Source organism: Aphelocoma coerulescens, chromosome 10 (assembly GCF_041296385.1).
Source record: "Aphelocoma coerulescens isolate FSJ_1873_10779 chromosome 10, UR_Acoe_1.0, whole genome shotgun sequence".
NCBI classification, from domain to species: domain Eukaryota; kingdom Metazoa; phylum Chordata; class Aves; order Passeriformes; family Corvidae; genus Aphelocoma; species Aphelocoma coerulescens.
Window position 1 is genome coordinate 12,545,283 of NC_091024.1, and position 21,624 is coordinate 12,566,906.

A 21,624-nucleotide genomic window follows, 5' to 3' on the forward strand; every position below is an offset into this window, starting at 1 on the left:
CTTTATGGGATTATTAAAATGGCTACAAATCCCTGAAATCGCAACAGATGTTTGCACTGCGCTCCAAGGATCTCTCACCATGGAACCAGCCACAAGCCACTGGAGTACTCCAGGGAGGAGCAGCACCTTAAATCCCTCAGGAGCCACTACAGCAGATCCTGAACACCACTGCACTGGGAGGAGGAGCTGGGAGGGAACTGCCTAATTCCCAGGCAAAGGTAAATCCATGCTCAGATCCAGAGCTGCAATGGAACCCTGGGGAACGTCTCCAGTGAGAAACACGGGGCAGCTAGAAATGTTCTGGATGCTCCAGGTAAGCTTAGTCAGGGAGCAGTGACAAGGAACAGGGGAGTGGGAGCCAGCAGAAGGAGGGGCTGTGGGATGCTCCCACCTCCCACTCCGCAGGAAAGTTGGATGGAAAAGCAGGATCAAACTGGCAAGGTCTTGTCAGTACAGAACCATCACCCTCAGGGTGGTTATAAAGCAAAGCTTCCAGAATCAGAAATGTGTAACATCAACAGGGAAAAGAGCACAAATATTTAGCAGGAATTGTGTCCCAGTAAAACTCTCCTTGTTCTAGTCCAGTCCCTCAGCTCCAAATTCTTTTGTGAATTAATTTCAGCTTTAATGTTTATCAACACCAAAGAAGCTGAATGAAATTAATTTCTCTAATAGAAATCTAAACTTAATCCTTAAGAAAAAACCAGATTCACGACCCAGAAAGCAGCATTTCAGTACAAGAATCTGTTTTATTTTTACAGTGCAGTGATTGAAACAATGTAGAAATTTAACTTGCAAAACTGAATTTATATCACAATGTCTCTCAGAAGGCAATGCAGATGTGTTGCTTTGAATCACAAAATATTCCTCTGGACACCAAAAATTACAAACTCTCAGCACTATACACTGGTCTTTCTTTAGAGACTGATTCCTCATAATTTAAATCTATCTTATAAACAATTTGTCTTTAAAAAACACGTGGGAAAGTAAAAAGAACTCAAGTATTAAACTCAAGGCCTTGATTATTATAATTTTCCTCAGTTTGCAGCAGGGCTGTCCCCAGGAGCAGTGTCCCTAGTCGGGTTCAGTCACGCACTGCTCCACGATCTCCCGCAGGTTCGGGTTCTCCATCGCCGCTGCCACCCTCTCCTTGTCATTGATCTGCTTGTTGACTGCAAAACACCCGGGAGAGGGGGGATCAGGAGCTCCCAGGGACAGCCGAGGGCGTGGGGATGCTCAGGAGAAAAGGACATTACAAGGAGGATTACTGAGAAATGGGGAACGAGGTAAATGAAAGCTCAGTCACAACAAAACAACCACTGGACATCAGTAACTCTTGTCACTTTTCTAGTTTAGGAAAAGCATGTAAGGTGTTCCAATGACATGTCCCAAAATCAAGAGTGAAATTAATGATAAATTAGTAGCCCAGGTTCTCCAGGTTCAGTTTCTAGCTATTTAACCAAAACAACCTATTTTTGCCAGATACTGAATGCTCAAGCCCAGGGCACTGCCTGGACTCCACGGCTGCTTAAGGCAGTGCCTGGCTCTGGCTGTGCAGAACATCCACATCCTGCAAGCTTTACATCAAAAACTGACTGAGAAACATCAATTTTTGTTGTGCAGGTTTTAGGACAGCGAGATCAATGGGTGAGGCACCTCTTTGTGTTAATTATTCAGCGGCACCTCCTTTTGTTACAAACACAACTCCTGCAAGAACGGAGGGAGTTTTGTTATAAAAACCAAACCAGCAACAAGCAGGTGGTCACAGAGTCACCACAGCTTTGGAAACACCTCGATGCCATTTGGTTTTCAAGCTTTCACAGGGTATTAATTTCTGGGAAGGCAGGGGAGGAGAGCACCCCACAGAGCACAAAGAGGCTGAAGCAGCAGCATGCACAGGCTCTACTCACTGTCCTCCTCAGTGGAATGTGTGCCCTCAGAAATGTAGATTTCCAGCTAGAGAGAGATCAGCAGTGTTAGGAACACCACAGCAGTAGAATATATTCCTTCCTGAAGGTAAAACACCGCCCCCCACACACAGTGCCTGTCACCCCTGCTGCTCCAGGAAGGGACTGGTGGGTAGAGCTCCCTTTACGCTCTTCAGCTGGGAGGAGGGAGCTCTAAAAACAAAACAACCACCCAAAAATCAACAGCAGAAATCCTCAGGTGGTTAATTTATTCTTTAAATTGTTTTGGTCAAGTCTCTAAAGGTCTGTAAATCGCTGTGTTTAATTTAGGGAGGTTGCCATTCATTCATGCAGTTTAAAATAGGCTTCAAACCAGGCACTTTACCTTATGTCTAAAAGGCAAACATCTCTGAAGTTTTATTCTTAAACAAAGGCCTGTTAAAACAGAACACAAAAGAGATTTTCCTGTAAAATTTGAGGTTTGAGGTGCATATTCAGAGAATCCATATTTAACAATCAGTGTAACTGACAATGTCCTTTTGTATTCTGAGCAGCACAAGCCACAGAGGGACTAAATAATTCTTGGTTTGACCCTTAGGGTGCAGCTTCTCAGGTAAGTTCTGACCTGCCTTACAAGGTTGGGAGGTCTCTGCTCTCTAAACACCTCCTAGAAACACCAAATAGAGACAAATTCCTGTATTCCCAGCTTTCTTTGGTATTTTTCATACAGCTTCCCAACCGTCCTGTGGCTGCATCTGTACTTAGGGGAGTGCCTGGATTGTTCTTTAATATTTATTAAAAAACCCAACATAAATTACTTGGGCATAAGCACAGTAATTTCCTCACTGAATTAAATACTTGATCTTTAATCTTAAAACACACTGAGAAATCTTAGTATTGATATTTTATGATGAGTTTCTAACGTTGGCACATTTAAACAAATCATGTCAGAGCTCTCAGGTGTGACATTTTCAGATGAAATCTCACCACAAATCATTAAAAAAAATAAAAAGGAAAAATAAGCCAGTGTAAATTTTCATTCAACTTAATTCCTTTCCAACTCCTGATGGATCGAGACTTTTTGGGGATTCTTGGATAGCATGTGGGGATTTTTGGGCATGTGTGAGAATGAAGAACAGCCCACAGGGGAGGGAAAGGAGACAAGCAGAAAGTTGCAGGTTTTTTTTTTGTTTTTTCTTTTTTTTAAATTAAGAGTTGAGAAACTGTCAATTAATAACATTAATGAAGTAACTTGGAGAATACAAAGGACTTTTCTACCACTTCCCAGCAGAGTTTTGAGAGGTTCTCTTTGAAGAGATTCCCTAACATGACACAAACAGATGGATGTCCCCATTTCTCTGGATTTGGGGTTTTTTTGCTTGGTTTGGTTTGGTTTTTGGTTTAGTTGCACTGGTGATTGGATTCTCAAGACACAGTTCCTGGTCAGACCAACAGAGCCAGGCAAGACTGAATCTGAACTGGGACTGATGGTATCCAGACAACCTCCAATTAAGCTTGTGCTCTTTGTTTCTCATTTAATTAAACGAATCTCACCGATGAGAGTGGCCAAGGAGCAATGAGGTACTGTTGGTGTAAACCTGATGATGACCAGATATTCATCCTCCCCTATCTCCTGCACTTCCACACAGTTTTCTGTCACCACTTCCAGTTCTTCCAAAGTGTTGGGCTTCTCCGGGTCCCGGATCGTCCGGATTATATCTGAGGCACGAGACAAGTGAGCAACAATAAGGTATCTTCCCTGGATTTAATAAAAGATATTTTTATGAGCACCCACCTTCCCGGCACTGTTGATGTTGCTCCTCTTTGGAAGCCACAACAGACAAGCCAAACAAGCCAAACACGGCCCCTTCTCCCTGCCCCACATGGAGCACCTCCAGCCCCTCGGGGCCCCCCTCACCGCTCTGAGCCCCTCAGGACCAGCGAGGTTCCCCCACCTCAGCCCCCCAAGGGCAAATCTGGAACAGCCCCAGGGCACCCCCCAGGCCCCTCACAGCCCCCCGCCCCACGGCCCTCGCGCCCTGCAGCCCCAGCAGTCACCGTAGACCTCGATGGCCCTGTCGTGCTCCATGGCGCGGCTCGGGGGGGCATGGCGGGCCCTACTCGCGGGGCTCCGCCACACCCGGCTCAGCGCCTGCGAGAGCAGCGCCAGCACCAGCGACATGACCCCGCTCCGCCATGGGCCCGCGGGCCGCGGCACTTCCGCGTGGGGCGGGGCGGGGCGGGCAATGGCGGGCGGGGCGGGGCCTAGGGAGGGGCCAATAGGCGCGGAGATCGGCGGCGGAGCCCCGCCCGGGGCCGGCCCGGGGCCGTTCCCCGTCCTCGCTGTCGCCGGGGGGCGGCGCACGGAGAGCCCCGGGGCAGCCGCGGGCGGGGCACCGGCCGCACGGAGCCACGGACGCGGCCTTGCCGTGTTTAAGGAGCGCTCTAAGCACGGACAGAGTCAGGCTGAGAAAGGAGACGTTGTTTATTCTGCGCACGGTGCATGGGGGAGGTGTTTCACAAATCAAGCACGGCAGGGAGTAAAAATCGGGAGAATTTATACACTGAAGTTTACATAAACCCGCCTGTCTACCTGAGAGCATCTATTTGCATTTAAAAGAGGGGCTGAAGCTGAAAATGGTGCCATGGGGGTCCATCTGCAAGAGAGATCAGAGGAAGAGACAGGGGCAGAGAAAAGATACAGAGACTTCAGCTTAAAGATAAAGAACATTTTGCTTAAAGACGCGAGCGGCGGTCGCGGTGCCTGCTGGGAGTTGTAGTCGCGGCTCGGCGCCGTCCAGCTGACCGGAACGAGGGGCGGCCCCGCCAAGATGGCGGCGGCTCGGGGCAGGGGTGTCGGGCGGCTCTGAGAAGGAGGAGGAGGAGGAGGAGGATGGCGGCAGCGGTGGAGGCCGGGGCCCCGGCCCGGCGGGAGCTGCGTGTGCTCCTGGTGCCCCGCTCGCAGGAGCCGCGGGGATGCCCGCGGGACGCGGCGCGGGTGCGGCTGAGCAGAGCCCAGGACGCTCTGGGCACCCTCCTGGTCCCCGGCGGGATCTACCTGGAGTCGCTGTCGCCGGGCGGGGCCGGCCGGGCCCGGGGCAGCGTCCTGCCGGGAGCCTGGGCTGAGTAAGTGCGGGGCGAGCAGGGCGAGGGGCGGCCCCTGTGCTCGGGGCTGCGGGGCTGCAGACCCCGCCTCGGAACGGGGAGCTCTCCCTAAAGCCCCGGGGCCGCGGGGCTGCTGTGTCATATCTGCCTCTTTGGCTGGGCGTGTTCACGGCAGTCGATCCAAAAGGCCAAGCAAACAAAAAGGGATTGTCTGTCAGGCTGTTGGCTTCACACCCCCAGTGCCCTGACTCCCCGCGGGCTGCGCCTCCCCCGGGGTGACACTCGGCAATCACATGATGGCTTTAACATCTGCTGCAACTTTCGTGCTGAGTCAAAACCACGGTCACGTTTTACATCTGGGCATCTGCAGTGTCCAGCAACACCAACACTATTCAGAGACTCACAGAATCCCGGACTGGTTCGGGCTAGGAGGGACCTTAAAGCCCATTCCGTTCCACCTTTGCCATGGGCAGGGACACCTTCCGCTATCCCAGCTTGCTCCAAGCCCCGTCCAGCCTGGCCTGGGACATTCCGGGCATGGGGAGTGTTTCAGGGCTGTTACAGGGCTCTGCTCTCTGGTTTGCTCTGCCCCATCCTGAGCTGCTTCCTCTCTGCCCCCTCCCCATCACCACGGAGCAGGTGTGACACACCTGGAGAGTTTCCCAGCCCAAACAACAGGGAAAAATCTGAAAATGGACGATGTGTTCTGCTCTCCCTTGCTGGCAGAGCTGGTGTTCCCCCTCCTGGAAATCCTGAAGCAGAGCATCCCTCATGTCCTGGGTGACTAAAGGGAAAAACACACGAGGATGGAAACCCATTTATCCTAGAGAGGAGTTGGGATTCCTCAGGCTCTGTCCTGCCGAGGATGAAACAGTTCCAGTGCTGGGAGGGACGGGGTAGCAGCAGAGTCTTCACTGCTGAAGTGAAAGTGGTGCTGTCCATCAGCAGTGCATGTCCAGAACTGTTCAGTGTGGGAAATGGAAAAGGGAATAAAGCCAATAACCCTCCTGAATGTTGTGTCTTCAGCTTCATGTGGGACAGCACAGAAGATGATGGTTTGCAATCAAACAAGACAAAACTCCTGGCTCTTGGTCAAGATCATGAACTGTTCGTTTATGAATTCAGTGTAGAAGATGGAAAACACAACCCAAATTCCCTGCACAGTTGTAAGGAAGAGACGCTTAAAAAGCTTCTTGAAGCTAAAAACATGAGTGAGTAACTTCCAGTGTGTTCCATGTGGGGAATTATTGCAGGTCTGGTTCTGCTACTCCTGGTGGGATGAATCAGGCAGTGGGACTGAGCACTAGGGAAGTGTCAGGTGCCTCCACACTGATGCAATGTGATCGGCAGGATTCATGGGCTTGAAAAATAATGGGGACTTTTCTGTATTCCAGGGTGATGCTGTTAGAGATAATTAAACTCTTGTAGGGTCACATTTCAGTGGTATAAAGTTAAAAATAAATTTCAATAAAATATATACAACCCTGCTCTCTCAAATTTTAACTTTAATATTGGAACTGATAGAAAGAACAGAGAGAGGGCACCTCAATAGCCCTGCAAAGACTAATTAAACATTTAGCCTTGTATTTTATGATTAGCAAACATAGTGTGCAGTTAGAATGAGCCTTTGGTGTTTTACATGTTCTTAAACAGTCTCACTTCCTAAAGTATTTTATTTCCAAAGTCTGTAGTTTTTCTTCTCAGGGCTGACTGACTTATTATTTTGTGCTGATTTTTTATGTTCTTCATAGTATTGTCCACAGAAAAAGCCACGTAAAAGTTTTAGGAAATTGTTCTAGAATTAGTGCCCCTGGCACAGAAAGTGAGATTTAAAACCAACCACCCCAACTCACAATCCCAACTTCTGTTAGGATGGTAACTGGGGCAATGAATTTGAGCTGTTGTTTTCTTGGGATTCTTTTTACAAATCAGAAGTCCCAGCTGGCTGTAATCCGAAATTTAAATATCTTTAAATTTTCAGACCTGCCTTCAGTTTTCTCTGTGAAGATTTTGTCTTTTGGAAACAAGAAGTGCAAACTTCTGCTCAACCAGTTTATCCTTGTGCACCTGACCTTTCCTGGGAAAGACTCATCCCTAGAGACCTGTGACTGCTTCACCCTGGCTCTGCCTCCAGAAGCTGTGGGGAGAATAACAGATTCCCAGTTCTGCAGGGGGATCCTGTTCCTGTTGGACAGTGCTGGCTGGATTTGTATCCTTTGCAGGAGAGATGAGCTCTCAGGGAAAATCATCTGGAAGAGCAAAGTTGCTTCTCTTTGCTGCCAGGGCTGAGCAGAAATTTCTTCAAAGACATTTAAGTGAGATGCCTGCAAAGACGGTTGTGTAGCCAAATCCTGGTTTTTGTGGTGGAAGTGCTGTAGTTGTGTATCAGGTGTTTCCCAGTACTCCACTGGAGATCTGTTTCCCACTGGATTAATGGGTCATTAATGGGTTTGATTCATGGGTCTGTGTATAACAGGCTGACATCTACTGTCACCTAATTTCTTAAATGAAATAGAAATGATCTGCAGGTACACAGGGAATCAGAGTTTGGGAGGCAGATTTGTGTGTTGGGATGAGCAGGGGCTCAGACCTGTCAGTTCCACCAGGTGCTGGATTTAACCTATTCCTGGTCATCTTCTCTACAACAAAGTCAGCTTGCCTTTCCCTTCTCTTACAGCCAAAATTCACCACCTTTCCCTCCTGTGTAACTTCTCTGTTGGGCACTCCAGGGCCTGGGTTTTTCCTTGATGCTGTTTACAGACGTATTTGACTGCTCTGATGGTGCCACCTTAGGGAAGGTCAGTGTAGCCCTGGGAGCTGGGCAGGGGGAGGGCCCAGCCCCCGTGTCCCCCCTGGCTGCCCTGGCAGTGTCCCCTGACCTCAGCATGGCTGTGGTGACCAACACCTCCCACGGTGCTCTCGCTGTGCAGCTCAACACCTACTTCAGGTACAGCTCCCAGGGGAAGGCTTTGGGCTGAACTGATCTTCACAGGTCCCTAATCTTGGGCCTGTACTCATCGGGGTGCTGGCAGCTTTTCATTCTGAGTTCTGTGCTAGACCAGAAATTTCTTCTTTGTTGAAAGATTGTCCTTTCATTATTTGCTCCTGTTTACACTCTGTCACTCTAACAAAGGAAAATGTATCTATAACATCTCTTTATTTTAATCTATCTGTTAACAAATAGATAAACTTTGTCTTGCACTTTGTATTTTTTCCAGGAAGATTAGGTCCTCTCAGTGCCAGGGGTGGGTGGTAGCACCTTTTAGAAATGCTATGGGGTATGAAATTGTCAAACTCTAGTGGTACAGCTGTGCTGATTTAGCTTGCTAAATTAGGGCCAGGTGGTAATTAAGAAGTGGTGTGCACCTCAAAGGAAAGAGCATCAGGTTTTGATGGCTCAGGTGTTACCCTGTGAGAACACTGCTTCACTGAGAGCTCTTGGAGGAGTTAAACGTGAAAAAACATCTTAAATCATCTGAGCAAGGTGAAATTTTGTATTTATTTCTTTATAGACAGTTCCCTGAACATTTGCTCTGTAAGAGAGATCCTGAAAATCTTCCAGTGAAGCCTCCTGAGGGACTGGATGAGGATGACCTGGCCAGTTCTGACCACAGCATGGAGCTCCTGTCGTCGCCTTTCCGCACAGACAGGTACAGAAGGGAAAAACCTCCTGACACAGGCTGGGCCTCGCCTCCTTTGGATGATTGATAATAAACTGCTGATTTGTTCCTTTCAATTGTAGTTGTGACAGGTAAAATCAGCCCATTCTGCTGTAAATCTTTTGAATTTAGGATGGGCCGAGACAACTTCATGGACAGCACTGAACAACTTCCAAAGAGTCGTTGCTGCTTAGGGGTTACCTTTAGGTCTTAGAGTATTGATATTAATAAAACATGTGAATTGTAACTTGATGTAAGAAAGACTCAGTTCTGGAATTAATTCAGTTCTACTATTTTTTTAATTGATGGGCCATTTTCTGTGAGGAACAGGAAACTTTTTACTAAAAATGCTAAACATGGACCTTGTCAGCTAATGCAGCTGTGATCAGTCAGCTTGGCTGCAGGGACTATTTAAATGCAAATAAAGAGGCCATGGTAAGGTTAAAATGCAGGATGCTGGATGGATTTTATAAGCTTAAGTGCATTTTATTTAACTGAGGGAGCTTTATCTGCCTTGTTCTTGGAGCAATACCTGGTGTTACAGGTGACTCTGTCCCCTCCCCAGGTCCTGGAAGGCACACTTATCCTCACTGTGGGACAGAGTAAGGAGAAGAAGAGCACCAGGTTCTCCAGATTTGGTGAACGACTTGAATTTGCCTTGGTATCAGTTTTTTACCCATCTTGAAGATCACGATCCTGAACTTTGTGAGGATCCAGAGAAGATGGTGGCCTTTGTTCCCCGGGCTGCTACGTGGGTGGCTTCCCGAGCGCTCCAAAGCCAGGGTGCAGCCTGTGGGGCTGCAGGACAGCAGTGGACACAAATCCCCGTGGGAGCACCTCAGCAAGTGGTGAAACTGGAGTGTAAGCTGGTGACTGGAGCTAAAGCTGTGTTCGTGGTGCTGGCACAGGACACGGGGCTGTCGCTGGTGCTCTGGGATTTTGAGTCCCAGGATGTGACGTGTTCCCACTTCGGCAGAAGCAGTGCTTACGTGGAGTGCAGTGCAGAGGTGCCTCTGTGTCTGCTGCTGACAGGTGAGGGGTCCTAAACTGCCTTGAGACAGCTGCTGCAGCAGTTTTTAGGGTTCTACCTGGTTGCCTGGCTGCTGTGGGGTAACTTCCATTGCATTCCTGCTCGGGTGAAATCCAAACAGAGCCGCTGCAGCTTTGCTCTTTTGGAAGCAGCAGTGGATAGAAATGCTGCTGCCTAGCACGTGGCTGCTCTATCTTTAATTATGGCTTGGTTCTGTCATTCAGAGCGTGGTCTGTCCCTGGTCCTGTTTGGTTTAACTCAAGAGGAGTTTCTGACCAGGCTGATGATGTTTGGCAGCGCTGGAGTCGTGGATTCCGTGTGTCACCTCAATGGGTGGGAGAGATGCTCCATTCCCATCCATGCCCTCGAGGTAAGGAGAGCTGGTTCATGTCTTGCAAATAACAAACTGCTTCTTTCAAGTATTGAATGCAGTTTAGCAGTGTTAGTGTGGGTTTAGACACAATTAAAAGCATGCCTCAAACCTAGGGGCAAAAGGAAGTGGTTTAATTATTAAATAAACAATAAAACCCCAAACAGATGAGCAACCCAAAGGAAGAAATACAGCAACAAAGTGAATGCACATTAATAAAACAGAATAAAGCAGTGCTCAAAATTCCCTCTTAATTGGACCCAAAAGCAATTTTGCCAATTTCTGCAGCAGTTTTTGTCCCCTTGCAAAATGTTAAATATCAAAAGAAATCCTTGGAACTAGGTTTTTGGGTTTATCATACCATTCTTATAAAATTGCTGTACGCTTATTCAGAGTCCTGATTCTCATAGTATTTAGTTTATATTGCTGCAATAACTTTTTGTGTGTGAAGATACAGGGCAGGGTTTGAGCAGAGCCTGGCAGGGACTGAACAGGTCACCTTGTTATTTCAGGCTGCAGGTGTTGCACACAGAGTTTAAATTCCTTCTGTTTTTCTGCATGTGTAGTTTGTCACTGAGTATGGGGTGAGAATCCCAGCAGTAAGTGCACGAGGTATGGTTTTAGAATCCATGCTTAATTGCTCTGTTTCATGTTTGTCTAGGCAGGTTTGGAAAATCGCCAGCTGGACACAGTGGACTTGTTTTTAAAAAGCAAAGAAAGTGTTTTCAGTCTCCCTGCATCCTGCCCTGGGCCTGAGCACTCTGGGGATGGTGCCTCCCAGTCTTACCTGAGAAGTGAGTGAAGTACCTGCAGCTGCACAGGGGTTTATTTAATTACCTTTCTCCCTGTGGCTGTGTGTAGAATGCAGATTTTGAACTGTTTCTGGAACCATTGCAGATTTGGAGGAGCTCAGGCCAGCTTTAAACTTGCTCTGCTCAGCAATCCAAGACAATGATATGGAGCCTCACAGCAAACACTTCTCTGAGCAGCTCCTGACCCTCACGCTGACTTTCCTTACCAAGCAGCTGGAGGAAATCTTTGTGCACACAGAGGGTAATGTCACTCATGCTGGGTCATATCTAGTAATGTGTCATCATTTAAATAAGTAAGAACAGCTAATTATTTTAATTAAAAGCTCAAATTTGCCTAGAATTAACATAAAATACTAGAGTTAAGTGAATGAAAGATGTTCATCCCTGCGTTTTAGATTGGATTTACATGACTAATAATTGATTGGATTAACACAAAATTTCACTTCTCATTTGCTGGTCCCTAGGAAGGAAAACCCCTCAGTGAGGGCAGGGAGCTCTGGTGGGGTTGTGGCTGTATCCTGACAGGGTGCTGGGAGTGCTGAGCTGTGCCACTGCCTGTGCAGGGGAAAGAGCTGATGTGCTCTTCCCTCTGAGGGGTTCCTGTTTATTAATCAGGACATTTATTAATTCAACATTGCTAGACATTAAAATCCTGTCCGTTTGTTCCCATTTAACTGGTGCCTTGGATGTTCTTGGCAGAACCTGATGAATTCCTGCAGAAGGCTGCAGATATTTTAACTGACTACATTATTAAACTGAGAAAATTCCTGAGGAAATATCCTCGACCACCAATAACTCCAGGGCACTTGGGAGCTGACATGGATGAAGACCTGCCTGAGATAGAAGAGAGCCATGAGTGGGAAAAACTGACGCCAGAGGTGAAAATGAGTAACCCAGGTTTTACTACTGTTATGAAGTTTATTTAAGGAGATCATTAATGTGGAAATACCTTAAAATACTGGGGAAGAAAATCAACGTAGGGATTACAAAGGTAGATCAGTTTGTTCCATGTTTTTCCCCTTTAGGAAGTCATTGCTGAGGCCATCCTAAGCAATAAAATACCAGAGGCCCAGATCTTCTTCCGAAGGCACCAACATCCTGCTGAGAGTCTTCAGGAATTCATCCAGATAGGTTTGAACCTGGTCTATGACTGTCTGCTGAAGGGCAACACCAGACAGGCCTCCGAGCTGCTGAGGAATATGGTGAGAGGTGTTCAGTGGATCTTCACACTGGTTTGTTACTAAGGAAATGCAGGAGCTTGGGGAGCCTTTGGGGGCCTTATGGATGTACTGATTCCACCAGGAACAGGTGGAATTGCAGTGAAAGTTCACTTGTTTGAAGAGCTGCTGAAGGAGCCTGTGTGTGGGTGTGTGTTGGCTGAAGTGCTGATCAGCAGAGTGAGGGTGGCTCTGGCTGGGGAGGTGTCACAGGGGGCAGGGTTTGTACCCAGGTGCTGGGGACATCAGGCACATCCCTGTAGGAGCTGGTGCAGGGACTGTCACAAGCCTGTTTGTAAGGGTTGTGTGCTTTGGAAGGAAAGCAGGTGTGTTTATTCTTTAGTTGATCGTTTTAGTGTCTTCTGTGGGCACATTTTACAGTTTGCCTGCAGTGAGTGTGTTCTTTGTGGCAGGGCTTCGATGTGAAGGAGGAACTGCACAAGATCTGCTTTCACACAGAGGACAAACACGTACGGGATCTCTTGGTGAGTGCAGCAAAGGCTGTTTCAGTCCAGGTCTCAAGCCTGAAGCCTTGTGTGTGTTTGTGCTGAGGGAAACCCCTGTACTGAACTGACTTTCAGAGCAGACAGCCAGGGCTTGTCCCTGCATCATTCCAGTGTAGTTCCTGGAACATCCCTGTTCCTTTTTCTTTGCAGTTAAAGTCCAGAAGTGTTAAAATGTCATTTCTTTGTCCTGCCTCTGATCTAGTTCTGTCACACGGTCTGGAGTCCTCTTGTCATTTTAGTGGATGGCCCTCTGCTTCCAGCGTTTTTTTCCTACAGTTGGTTAATTGTTGCACTTGCAGGATCATTTGCAACTTGAATATATTAAAGATAGATGAAAATTGGAGGTAATTGGAGGTAATACTTTAACAACTGGAGCTAATACTTTAATTTGAATTAAAGGTGAAAGTGTTACAAGAAGAAAATTATTTTTCTGAAAAAGAGAAGAAAATGATAGATTTTGTGCATCAGGTTGAAAGCTTTTACTCGGAATCCTTCCAGGAAAATAAAGAGACTCAGTCTCTTTCCAGGTAATGTGGGTTATTAATTTTAATTATTAATGAATAACATTAATAGGATTTAAAATGTGCTGGATTCTACATTCTGTGTGATTTACTGCACTAACAAGTACAGTCTTTAATTTCATTAATTTCACACCGGTCTTCGTTTGCAGAAATCAGAGTCAGTGTGGGGACTGAGTCATTTTCTTGTTAATGTAACAGTTGCTGTCATGTTCTCTCATGACAAACTATTGTGTGAGTCATGACAAACTATTGTGAGGGTGACAGCTCTTCTGCTTGAAACGAAGCATTTTTAATAATAATATTAGAATTACTACTTAATTATTCGTGTTCAGGTGTTTGCTCTATTTTTGATCTATGATGTCTGTCATACAGCAAACTAAATAACCTAGAAAAATCATTTTACAGTTAAATAACTGTAAAACTGTTATGATACTCACAATTTGTTATGTCAGCTTTGGAAAAATGAGGTAATTCTTTAGTTCTCAAACCTGGAACTCAAGTCCATCCCTCTGGCACTTCCAGAGCTCTTCAAAATGGGCTGGGAACTTTGCTGAGCCTTCCTCAGCTCCTGTTTGTTAGACTGGGGACTGTTCATCACAGGAGCAGTAAAGCCCCCCCTGATCCCACCCCTATTGCAGTTTCAGCAGCTGGAGAAGGGAACAGGACCTTTCCCGACACCAGGCAGTGCTGGGCTCGGAGCTGGGCCAGGCCGGGCCCGGGGCTCACAGCAGGAGGCTCAGGGTGATGTTTAACTGGGCTCACTGGTGGGATGAGCTGGTGCAGGAGATGATTGTGCTGCCCAGGAAACCACGCCAAGGCAAGTATTGTGGGACTGAGGGCTTAAACTGGGAATGAAAATCTCTTTGGCACAGCAGGCAGCCACTGTGTGGGAGTGGCACAGGCACAGTTAAAAGCCTGTGCTACCACAGAGGTCCCTTACATTTGTCAGTGGAAGTGCTAACGATGGGTTTCATCCTGTTGCATCCTGGATCTGGCTGTTCCTGTAGAGAGGAGTTTGGAAGTAGCTGGGGGGGACTTGCCTAAGGCATGGCCATGTGTAAATGCCACCCTCTGCCACCTTCTGTCCCACTCCCTGCACTGGGGAATCGCTTCCAGCTCTGCCAACATGAGGCTCCAAAAGCTGGAACAATATCCTTGATCTCAGCATCATATTTGCAACTGTGCATTAGAAATAGGTACCTGGAAGGACAGGACAAGGGGAAGGGCTTCCCACTGCCAGAGGGCAAGGTTAAATGGAATATTGGGAGGGAATTGTTCCCTGTGAGGGTGATGAGGCCCTGGCACAGGGTGCCCAGAGCATCTGTGGCTGCCCCTGGATCCCTGGAAGTGCCCAAGGTTGGATGGAGCTTGGAGCAGGCTGGGATAGTGGGAGGTGTCCTTGCCCAAGGAACTGGATGGTCTTTAAGGTCCCAGCCCAAACCATTCCACGATTCTGTGTAAGAAACTACCAGTATTTCCCCCAGAAGTGTTTGTGTGTGTTGGTTTCATCCATTTGCCTTTTTGAAACGCAGAACTCAAGACCTGCAGTCCTGAGGTTCTTTGGATGCACTTGACGGCCGAGCATGATTGGTTTAGTATTTGTTCCTGGATTGAGGAGTCAGAGCCCAGCCAGGCTCCCTGCAGCCAAGCTGCCTGGCCCCCCCTGAGCCCTGACATCGTTGACAGGAGCACACTGTGCAGCACCTACATGAGACAGGACATCCTGAACAAGCTGGGCAGGTAGGGCCCCCAAAGCTTTGCACTCTCTCTCCTTCTTACGTGAAGCCAAAATCAGAGCAATAAAGTCTTTGATACATGATAATTTTTATATTGCTCTTTTTGGAAACAGCATGAGTCCATTGATAAATGTAATTTTAGTCTTGTACTTTCAGTTATCTAAAAGCACAAGAACCATGTGAGAAGAGCAATCCTCCCTCAGCCCTTGGATGTTTCCCAGTGGTTATGTTCCTGATGCTGACTTTAATGCAGGGGAGAAAATTCTGGGCACACTCTGAGCATTTCACTGCTCACACCTCGTTCTCTGCAGTGACCTGGAGTAACCACAGTGTTGTTTGTGCACAGGCAGATGGATTTTGGCACGTTGTGTTTGCCTCAGTAGGGAATTAATCCCTGAGAGGGAAAGGTCTGCTCTAAATCTGAGCTGAAAACACCCATCAGAACTTGTCAAAGAGAGCTGTGTGATCAGTGTCTGTGCTTTTTCTCTGTTCTGACAGAAAGGGAATTTTTGTCCGTTCTGAGCTGGATGATTTCGAGCTCCTGCTCCAGAGGTTGTTGTGCCTCGGGGGCGTCCTGCAGAATCCTCACCCTGTTCCAAAATACAGCACTGCCAGTGGCCTGGACTTCCATGCTCAGTTTGTCCTCCACTGCCTAGAGCACAGCCTGCAGTACCTGCTGTACACTTACCTGGACTATTACAGGTAGGAATGCTTTCCATCCCTCAAATCCCATGAGGGATCCCGGTTTTAAAGAAGGAAACACAATTTGAACAGTTGGTGGGGAGAGTTTTCCTCAGCCCTAGCAGTGTCATTTAACAGAAACTCTGGGGCAGTATGTGAGATTTTAAGATGTATTTTGAAGCTTTATTCAGCTTGTGTTAATATTAATTTGTATGTCAGTTATGAAAGGAAACAATTACAATTGTAATGAGTATAATGCTATAAACAGTACAATCCTAAATGAGCCAAGCCAAGTTGTTCTTCAGAAACTCAGAATTTACAGAATTCAGAAACTCCATTGAGCACAAGTGCAAGTTACTTGACCCTTGATATGTTCACAAATAAGGAAATTGCTGGTTTCCACCTAAACTAGGATTAGTTAGGATTTGAAGGTGGTACCAATATTAGGTATTGGAGCTATCTGAATAATTTCCACTTAATGGATACTTGGCAATTAAAATCTCTGACCTATAACTCCAGTCTAACACTGGAATTATCAAGAAGGTAGAAATGGACCAGAAAAAAAGCCAGTACATCGTTTTCTAATTGTTTGTCTAACCATTTGTAGTTGGCATTACACCCATGAGATGCCCCAAATCTTTAATGCTGTGTTACATCAGTGGTTACAAGTCCTGTATTTTCACTGTGCTGTTCATTTATTTCCAGTTTAACCCCTTCAAACTGCCCTATTCTGAATAACAAGGTGTTGCACGAAGCACATCCCTGGTTTGAGTTCCTTGTGCAGTGTCGAGGGGTTGCCAGCAATCCCCGAGGTAGGAATCTCACTCCAGAGGGGGGGGCTGATGTTTCTGCTCTAGCAGAACTAAACCTCTGCTCTGCTGCAAACCCTTTGGCCATGGCCTATCACTTTCCTGTCCCTCACTTCCTCATCTCTTAAATCTGGATTGTAATCCCTACTTGAACTGTACTTGCAGATCTGGAGACTGCACGTAAGTGGGAATCATTTTGTGTAGGATCATCGTTACCTCCAGTTCAGTTAGATTCCCAACAGGTTGAACGAAAGGAGAATTCATAAGAAAATACACATCCCATTAAAATTAAACCTTCCTCTAGTCCCTGTGGTGTATTTTGATTTCTCTGCCCTTGGATTATGTGTTTGCTTCACTGCAAACCAGTAGAACTTGTGCCCTTAACTCACTGCGCTTTTTAAACGTTTCATTTTCTGCAGAGTCACACATTAACAAAAGATAAAAATAATCCCAAGTTAAGCGTTTTTTTAGAAAGTGTGATCAGTGTAGGATAAAGAATTGAACCACTGCAGTGCTAAACTGTGGGGCTCAACCCCAGTCAATCTGTGTAGGCAAAGCTGTAGTTTGAAACTGGGGAAGGCTTGGTAAACCTTAGCTCATCTTATCTGTGTTTATAGGCAAATTGAGAAAAACCAGTATTGACAACAAAAAGTAGAAAATTCAGCATTTTTCACAGTCAGAGGACAGTTGTAATGTGTGATTGATGATTTCATACTGATTTTGCATGGAATTAAATGTCACTTCTTTTTCTTTTAAGATCCCAAGATGATTTTCCAGGCGAGTCTGGTCAATGCTCAGATCCTGATTCCCAGCAGCCAGGGGGGTGTGAGCAGCATCCTGCTGGAGGGCAGGACCCTGCTGGCCCTGGCCACCACGGTGTATGGCCCTGGGGGCATCGACCAGGTACTGCCTGGGGCACCTGATCCCGCCCTCTCCTGCTGCTCCCCTGTCCTGCCCTCATGGCTTTGTTAGGAAAATGGCCCCTGAGCCACGTGTTGGAACAGAGGGGATGAGAACAGAGTGTTTTGATCCTCAGCACAGTCACCTGGAACATCAGGTGCTGCCTGTCTGATACAACTTAAAAGCATTTTACAGGAAAAAAATTACACTTTCTGTGTTGTCACTGCATGTCAAATTCCCGTGAGGTAGATTGGCACATCCCAAAATTGTTTTATTGCTATTTAATGCAGTTTCCTCCTGATTAATTTTGCTTCCTTGCAATGTAGGTCCTTCAGAATGAAGATACAGAAAAACCTCTAAAGAAAGTTGATCCACAGCTCTTAAAAATGGCTTTGACCCCTTACCCCAAGCTCAAGGCTGCTCTCTTTCCCTCCTGCACTGCTCACGGAATTTTGCCTCCTGACATCTCTCTCTACCATCTTCTTCAGGTACACAGAGTGCTTTTGGCAGGACACAGGGAAAGGGAAGCTTGTCTGCAGCTAAAGCCTGGGTGTGGGGGCCATGGGTTGTTACTTTGGGATCCTTAATGTGGAGCTGGAGTTCACAGCTTCATCCTGAACTGCTTTTTCAAATGATCTTTACACCCTGTGAGTTTGCAGTGCTGGAATATCAGAGAGGGATATTCTTGCAGTGTTTAGTGGGCAAGGTGTTTGATGTTGCAGAAATTACAATAGTCAAATTTTAAAATGTTTGTAATGGTAAGGGAATTAGAAATTGAGAGTTACAGGACAGTGACGTGAAGTTGTTAAGCTGCCTCAATATATTTTGTTTCTAATCTTTCAGTCATTAATGCCCTTTGATCCCACGAAATTATTTGGCTGGCAGTCAACAAACACTCTTGCTGTGTCAGGTATGTCGCTTGCCAAGGTTTACATGCTTTCCTAGCCTGAGCACCTAAAATGAAATACATTCCAGGGGAATTATTTGGCAGATAAATTTACTCAAAAGGCCATTTCTTTCACAAGAAAAATAATGTAATTTACTAAAATTGTGTTTTTAACTAGAATTCTAGGTTTTTGTGTTAAAAAATCCTTGCAGACAGAATTTCTAAATATAAGATCAAAGGGCAATGTTTTCTTTTAAAAGCAAGCTGAGGTGATGCAGAGCTCTTAATTTCCAGTGAGAAGTGGAATTTCAGTGGGGTTTGGATACGCCAAGATCCGAATTAGCACCAGAGGAGCCGTATTTGATTGTCACGTCACATTTTGTAGCTCAAGGCCGCTTCTGATGTCGAATTCAGCTGTTCCTCAGCTGACAGTGCTGATCTGTTGTTCCCAGATGCCTGGAGTGAGCTCCCTCACTTCTCGTGCCCCGAGCTGGTGAGCAGGCACGCCGTGGTGGAGAGGCTGGATTTCCTGTACTACCTGCTGCACGGCCGCCCCGCCTTCGCCTTCGGGACCTTCCTGGTCCAGCAGCTGGTGAAGAGCAAAACCCCCAGGCAGCTGTGAGTGTCCTCAGCAGGGCCAGGCAGAGCTGTGCAGGAGGCAGAACTGAGCACAGGGAGGGAATTAATCCTCCCCGCAAGTGTTGAGCATTGGAAACCGTGGGTGTCCTAAAGGTTAAAAGTCAAATATCACCTGAGAAGAGGTGAGCTTTATTTGGAGCTACCTAAATAAAATCTGCACAAGGGGAGCAAGGAAAATATTCCAGTCATATCAAGCACGTGTGGGCTCTTCTTTTAGGAACCTGAGCCTCTAGATCACTTCTTAGGAGAATGATGCCCCTTTTCTTTGGCATTTCCTAATGGTGACACTTCTTTAGTTAAATTAGTAAGGCAAAAAATGTACTGGAGGTTGATGGAATTAAATGTTCTGGCTGAAGCTTCAGAATCAGGTGTTCAAAAGGGTGCAGTCAAATGACACATCTTGCTTGAATACATGAAATTCACTATTTAGTGTAGGAATTAGAACAAGTCACTTTGATTCCGGAATGTCTGGTTTGCATGTTAGTCACTGTTTGTTTCTCTCCGTCGTTTCTACACAGATCAGTTTCTCTTGTGTAAACAGGTAAAACTGGGGCAAAAAGGAGAACATCTGTTAATGTAGAGTGAAATCTTGGTTTAACAGACAGTCAGGGATACAGGGTTTTTTCAGTGACTTCTGTGGAGAAACCCTTTGGGTCCATTTTTCTCTTAGCACCATCTGCAGGTCAGACTCAGGTTCCTGGTGCTGCAGTGAATTGTGAACTCTGCGAAGGCACTTTCTGTGCTCAGCTGCTGAGGGGGTGTTTCATTAATTACAAAACCAATTCCACTACCTTTCATTTTTGATAAGTGTATTAAATTGCAAACTCTGCTTATCATGTGTGAGCCTTTATTCTCATGCCCACATTTTTTATAAATATGAAACTTTTGGCTCATGATTATCTTTGATGCTGATGAATCGGAGAAGCAGGCACCTTGCAGGTGCTTGTTTGCCTGGAGAATACTCGTGTTGGAAATGGGTTAAAAACTCTGTGTGTTCCCTGTTGCAGGATCCAGCAGGCAGGACAAGAGGCCCAGGTTTTAGCTCTGTCCTCCTTCAGTGCCCCCTCAGTGGCAGCAGCCTGTGTGTGTTTCCTGGAGCTGCTGGGCCTCGACAGCCTCCGGCTCCGTGTGGATGTGAGAGTTGCAAAGATGATTTTCAGTCACAGGACGAGGAATGAGGCCTCTCATCACAACCAGATCAGAGACTCTATGGGTAATATTGTCTTTGTCTGCTTTGGAATAGGTGCTCTGGATTTCTTGGGAAGAGAAGCAGAGGGATGCAAAGATGCTGCCTGGTGGCTCAGCAATGCAGTAAAAGCACCTAAGAACTTCGTTATTCTTTTATTTCTGTCGTTTTTTACTAATTTTGAAGGTGCATTTTGATACTGTCATGTCAAATAAGGCAGGAAGACTGATATAACCTGTATCAGTATCTAACAGGCACTGTCCAGCAGCTGCCCAAGACTGCTATTAGTGAGGTTCAGCCTAATGTAATAATACTACAGAGAGTTAAACAAAGTCCATTGTCAAATCTCCTCTCTCCTTCCTATTTGAAAACTGTCTTCCAGCTGCAGGGAGATCAGGTGTTCAAAGCTGTAGGGAAATTAAATTTATCCTAAAAATAACTTCAGAAAGTTGAATTTCTAACTCAAGGACCACAGGTGTCTGCTTTCCCAACTAGGAAACTACTGGTACTTTTGGAAATGCTGCCCTGACTCTGATCCCAAATAGCATCTCAGGAATGTGTTCTTTTAAACAGTTGAGAAGTTAACAAAGTTGGCTGACGGTGAGAAGGCAGCAGCAGCAGCAGTTCTTACCTCCTTGGAAGAAGCCTTCTGGGATGCAATTGAGCACCAAGGAATAAAGAGGTGAGAACAGCCTGGTTTGAAGGGTTGTCTGGGAAACAGAGACTGGGCACTGACTTTTGTTATTTGTGTATCAGATAATACTAAAGAGGTCAGGATAGGACAGTGTGCTTGCCTAGGTGGGTGGGAGCATCCAGAGGGTGCAGTGTGGAAGCTCCCAAGGGGATGTGACCTCGTTGTGGTGAAGCCCCTGCCAGTGCCGTGTTGCTGTTTACAGACAGTGGATCTGGGGTCACAGGGTCACTTCATACCTGAACATCTGGTGTAAATATTGCAGTTCATTACAGCTGAAGCTCTCTAAATTCCATGCAGGACGTCCAGTGACTCCAGAAGGCAGTGGTCCTTGGTCATGCAGTTCTGCAAACTCCATAACCTCGAGCTGAGCACATCCTTCCTGAGGGAATGTGCCAAATCCAACGAGTGGCTGCAGTTCCTCATCCAGACCCAGCTCTACAGCCACCAGCCAGCCCAGGTGAGCTGTCTGTGCATTAAATAGAGTCTTGTAGCAAGAGAATATCCCAGCGTGGAGACAACAGGAGCCTCACCAGTTCCTGGGTTTTGGTTGCCTGGAGATGTCGATACCATTGGACTGTGGTAGCCCTTCCCTTGCAGCCACACTTGTAAAGTTAATTTGAAGTCATGTAGTTACTGCTTTTTTTATTGGAGAGTTGCCAGATGTTCAGTGTAAGTTTTGATAAAGCCACCCATCTTTCCTTTCAAAACTCAAATTGATTTTTTGCTAAAGATACTTAAACTTTAGAGAATCCAAATCTTCCACCTTTGGTTTTGGATGTGATTTGGAAATTAATAAAATACTGCCAGTACATAAAAGCTGTTGGGGAAAGTCATGTGAGGAAGCTAACTGGATAATTCCAGGTAAGATGATGCTTAGCAGGCCTAGGATTTTAACTTTGGTCTTCTTGTTGTTTTGAAGAATCTATAATCCCACAAAAGCACCTGAGTAGACCCTTCTCATGCTCT

The 21,624-nt window shown here is 46.4% G+C and overlaps 2 protein-coding genes across 2 annotated transcripts in view; one reads left to right on the forward strand and one right to left on the reverse strand.

The window, feature by feature from the left end:
• Positions 1 to 729: 729 nt before the first annotated feature.
• Positions 730 to 4,149, reverse strand: CIAO2A (cytosolic iron-sulfur assembly component 2A). The gene is made up of 5 exons (XM_069025962.1): positions 3,966 to 4,149; positions 3,462 to 3,626; positions 2,293 to 2,342; positions 1,911 to 1,956; positions 730 to 1,172 (listed from the first exon to the last, which is right to left on the reverse strand). Exons 1-5 carry the CDS (start codon positions 4,087 to 4,089, stop codon positions 1,075 to 1,077), a joined length of 483 nt encoding a protein of 160 aa, XP_068882063.1. The 5' UTR covers positions 4,090 to 4,149; the 3' UTR covers positions 730 to 1,074.
• A 251-nt stretch (positions 4,150 to 4,400) lies between these two features.
• Positions 4,401 to 21,624, forward strand: part of SPG11 (SPG11 vesicle trafficking associated, spatacsin) — a 28,685-nt gene continuing 11,461 nt past the window's right edge. Inside the window, exons 1-24 of the mRNA XM_069026093.1 lie at positions 4,401 to 5,033; positions 6,039 to 6,223; positions 6,994 to 7,221; positions 7,773 to 7,959; positions 8,525 to 8,662; positions 9,237 to 9,703; positions 9,926 to 10,071; positions 10,733 to 10,865; positions 10,969 to 11,124; positions 11,583 to 11,761; positions 11,909 to 12,085; positions 12,514 to 12,585; positions 13,006 to 13,133; positions 13,766 to 13,944; positions 14,660 to 14,867; positions 15,362 to 15,565; positions 16,250 to 16,356; positions 17,111 to 17,256; positions 17,580 to 17,741; positions 18,097 to 18,163; positions 18,592 to 18,757; positions 19,786 to 19,991; positions 20,538 to 20,646; positions 20,956 to 21,115. Coding sequence (XP_068882194.1) covers positions 4,801 to 5,033; positions 6,039 to 6,223; positions 6,994 to 7,221; positions 7,773 to 7,959; positions 8,525 to 8,662; positions 9,237 to 9,703; positions 9,926 to 10,071; positions 10,733 to 10,865; positions 10,969 to 11,124; positions 11,583 to 11,761; positions 11,909 to 12,085; positions 12,514 to 12,585; positions 13,006 to 13,133; positions 13,766 to 13,944; positions 14,660 to 14,867; positions 15,362 to 15,565; positions 16,250 to 16,356; positions 17,111 to 17,256; positions 17,580 to 17,741; positions 18,097 to 18,163; positions 18,592 to 18,757; positions 19,786 to 19,991; positions 20,538 to 20,646; positions 20,956 to 21,115 — 4,143 coding nt within the window. The 5' untranslated portion in view covers positions 4,401 to 4,800. The remainder of the gene's footprint in view (positions 5,034 to 6,038; positions 6,224 to 6,993; positions 7,222 to 7,772; positions 7,960 to 8,524; positions 8,663 to 9,236; positions 9,704 to 9,925; positions 10,072 to 10,732; positions 10,866 to 10,968; positions 11,125 to 11,582; positions 11,762 to 11,908; positions 12,086 to 12,513; positions 12,586 to 13,005; positions 13,134 to 13,765; positions 13,945 to 14,659; positions 14,868 to 15,361; positions 15,566 to 16,249; positions 16,357 to 17,110; positions 17,257 to 17,579; positions 17,742 to 18,096; positions 18,164 to 18,591; positions 18,758 to 19,785; positions 19,992 to 20,537; positions 20,647 to 20,955; positions 21,116 to 21,624) is intronic.

Bases quoted from the DNA above. Each gene is read 5' to 3' on its own strand.
- CIAO2A (XM_069025962.1), bottom strand. From the start codon at position 4,089: ATGTCGCTGGTGCTGGCGCTGCTCTCGCAGGCGCTGAGCCGGGTGTGG. The intron at 2,343-3,461 runs GTGAGATTCGTT...CTGTTTTAACAG, and splicing joins CTCCTTGGCCACTCTCATCG to GCCTTTGTTTAAGAATAAAA. The intron at 1,173-1,910 runs GTGAGTAGAGCC...GGTGTTTTGCAG, and splicing joins ACATTCCACTGAGGAGGACA to TCAACAAGCAGATCAATGAC.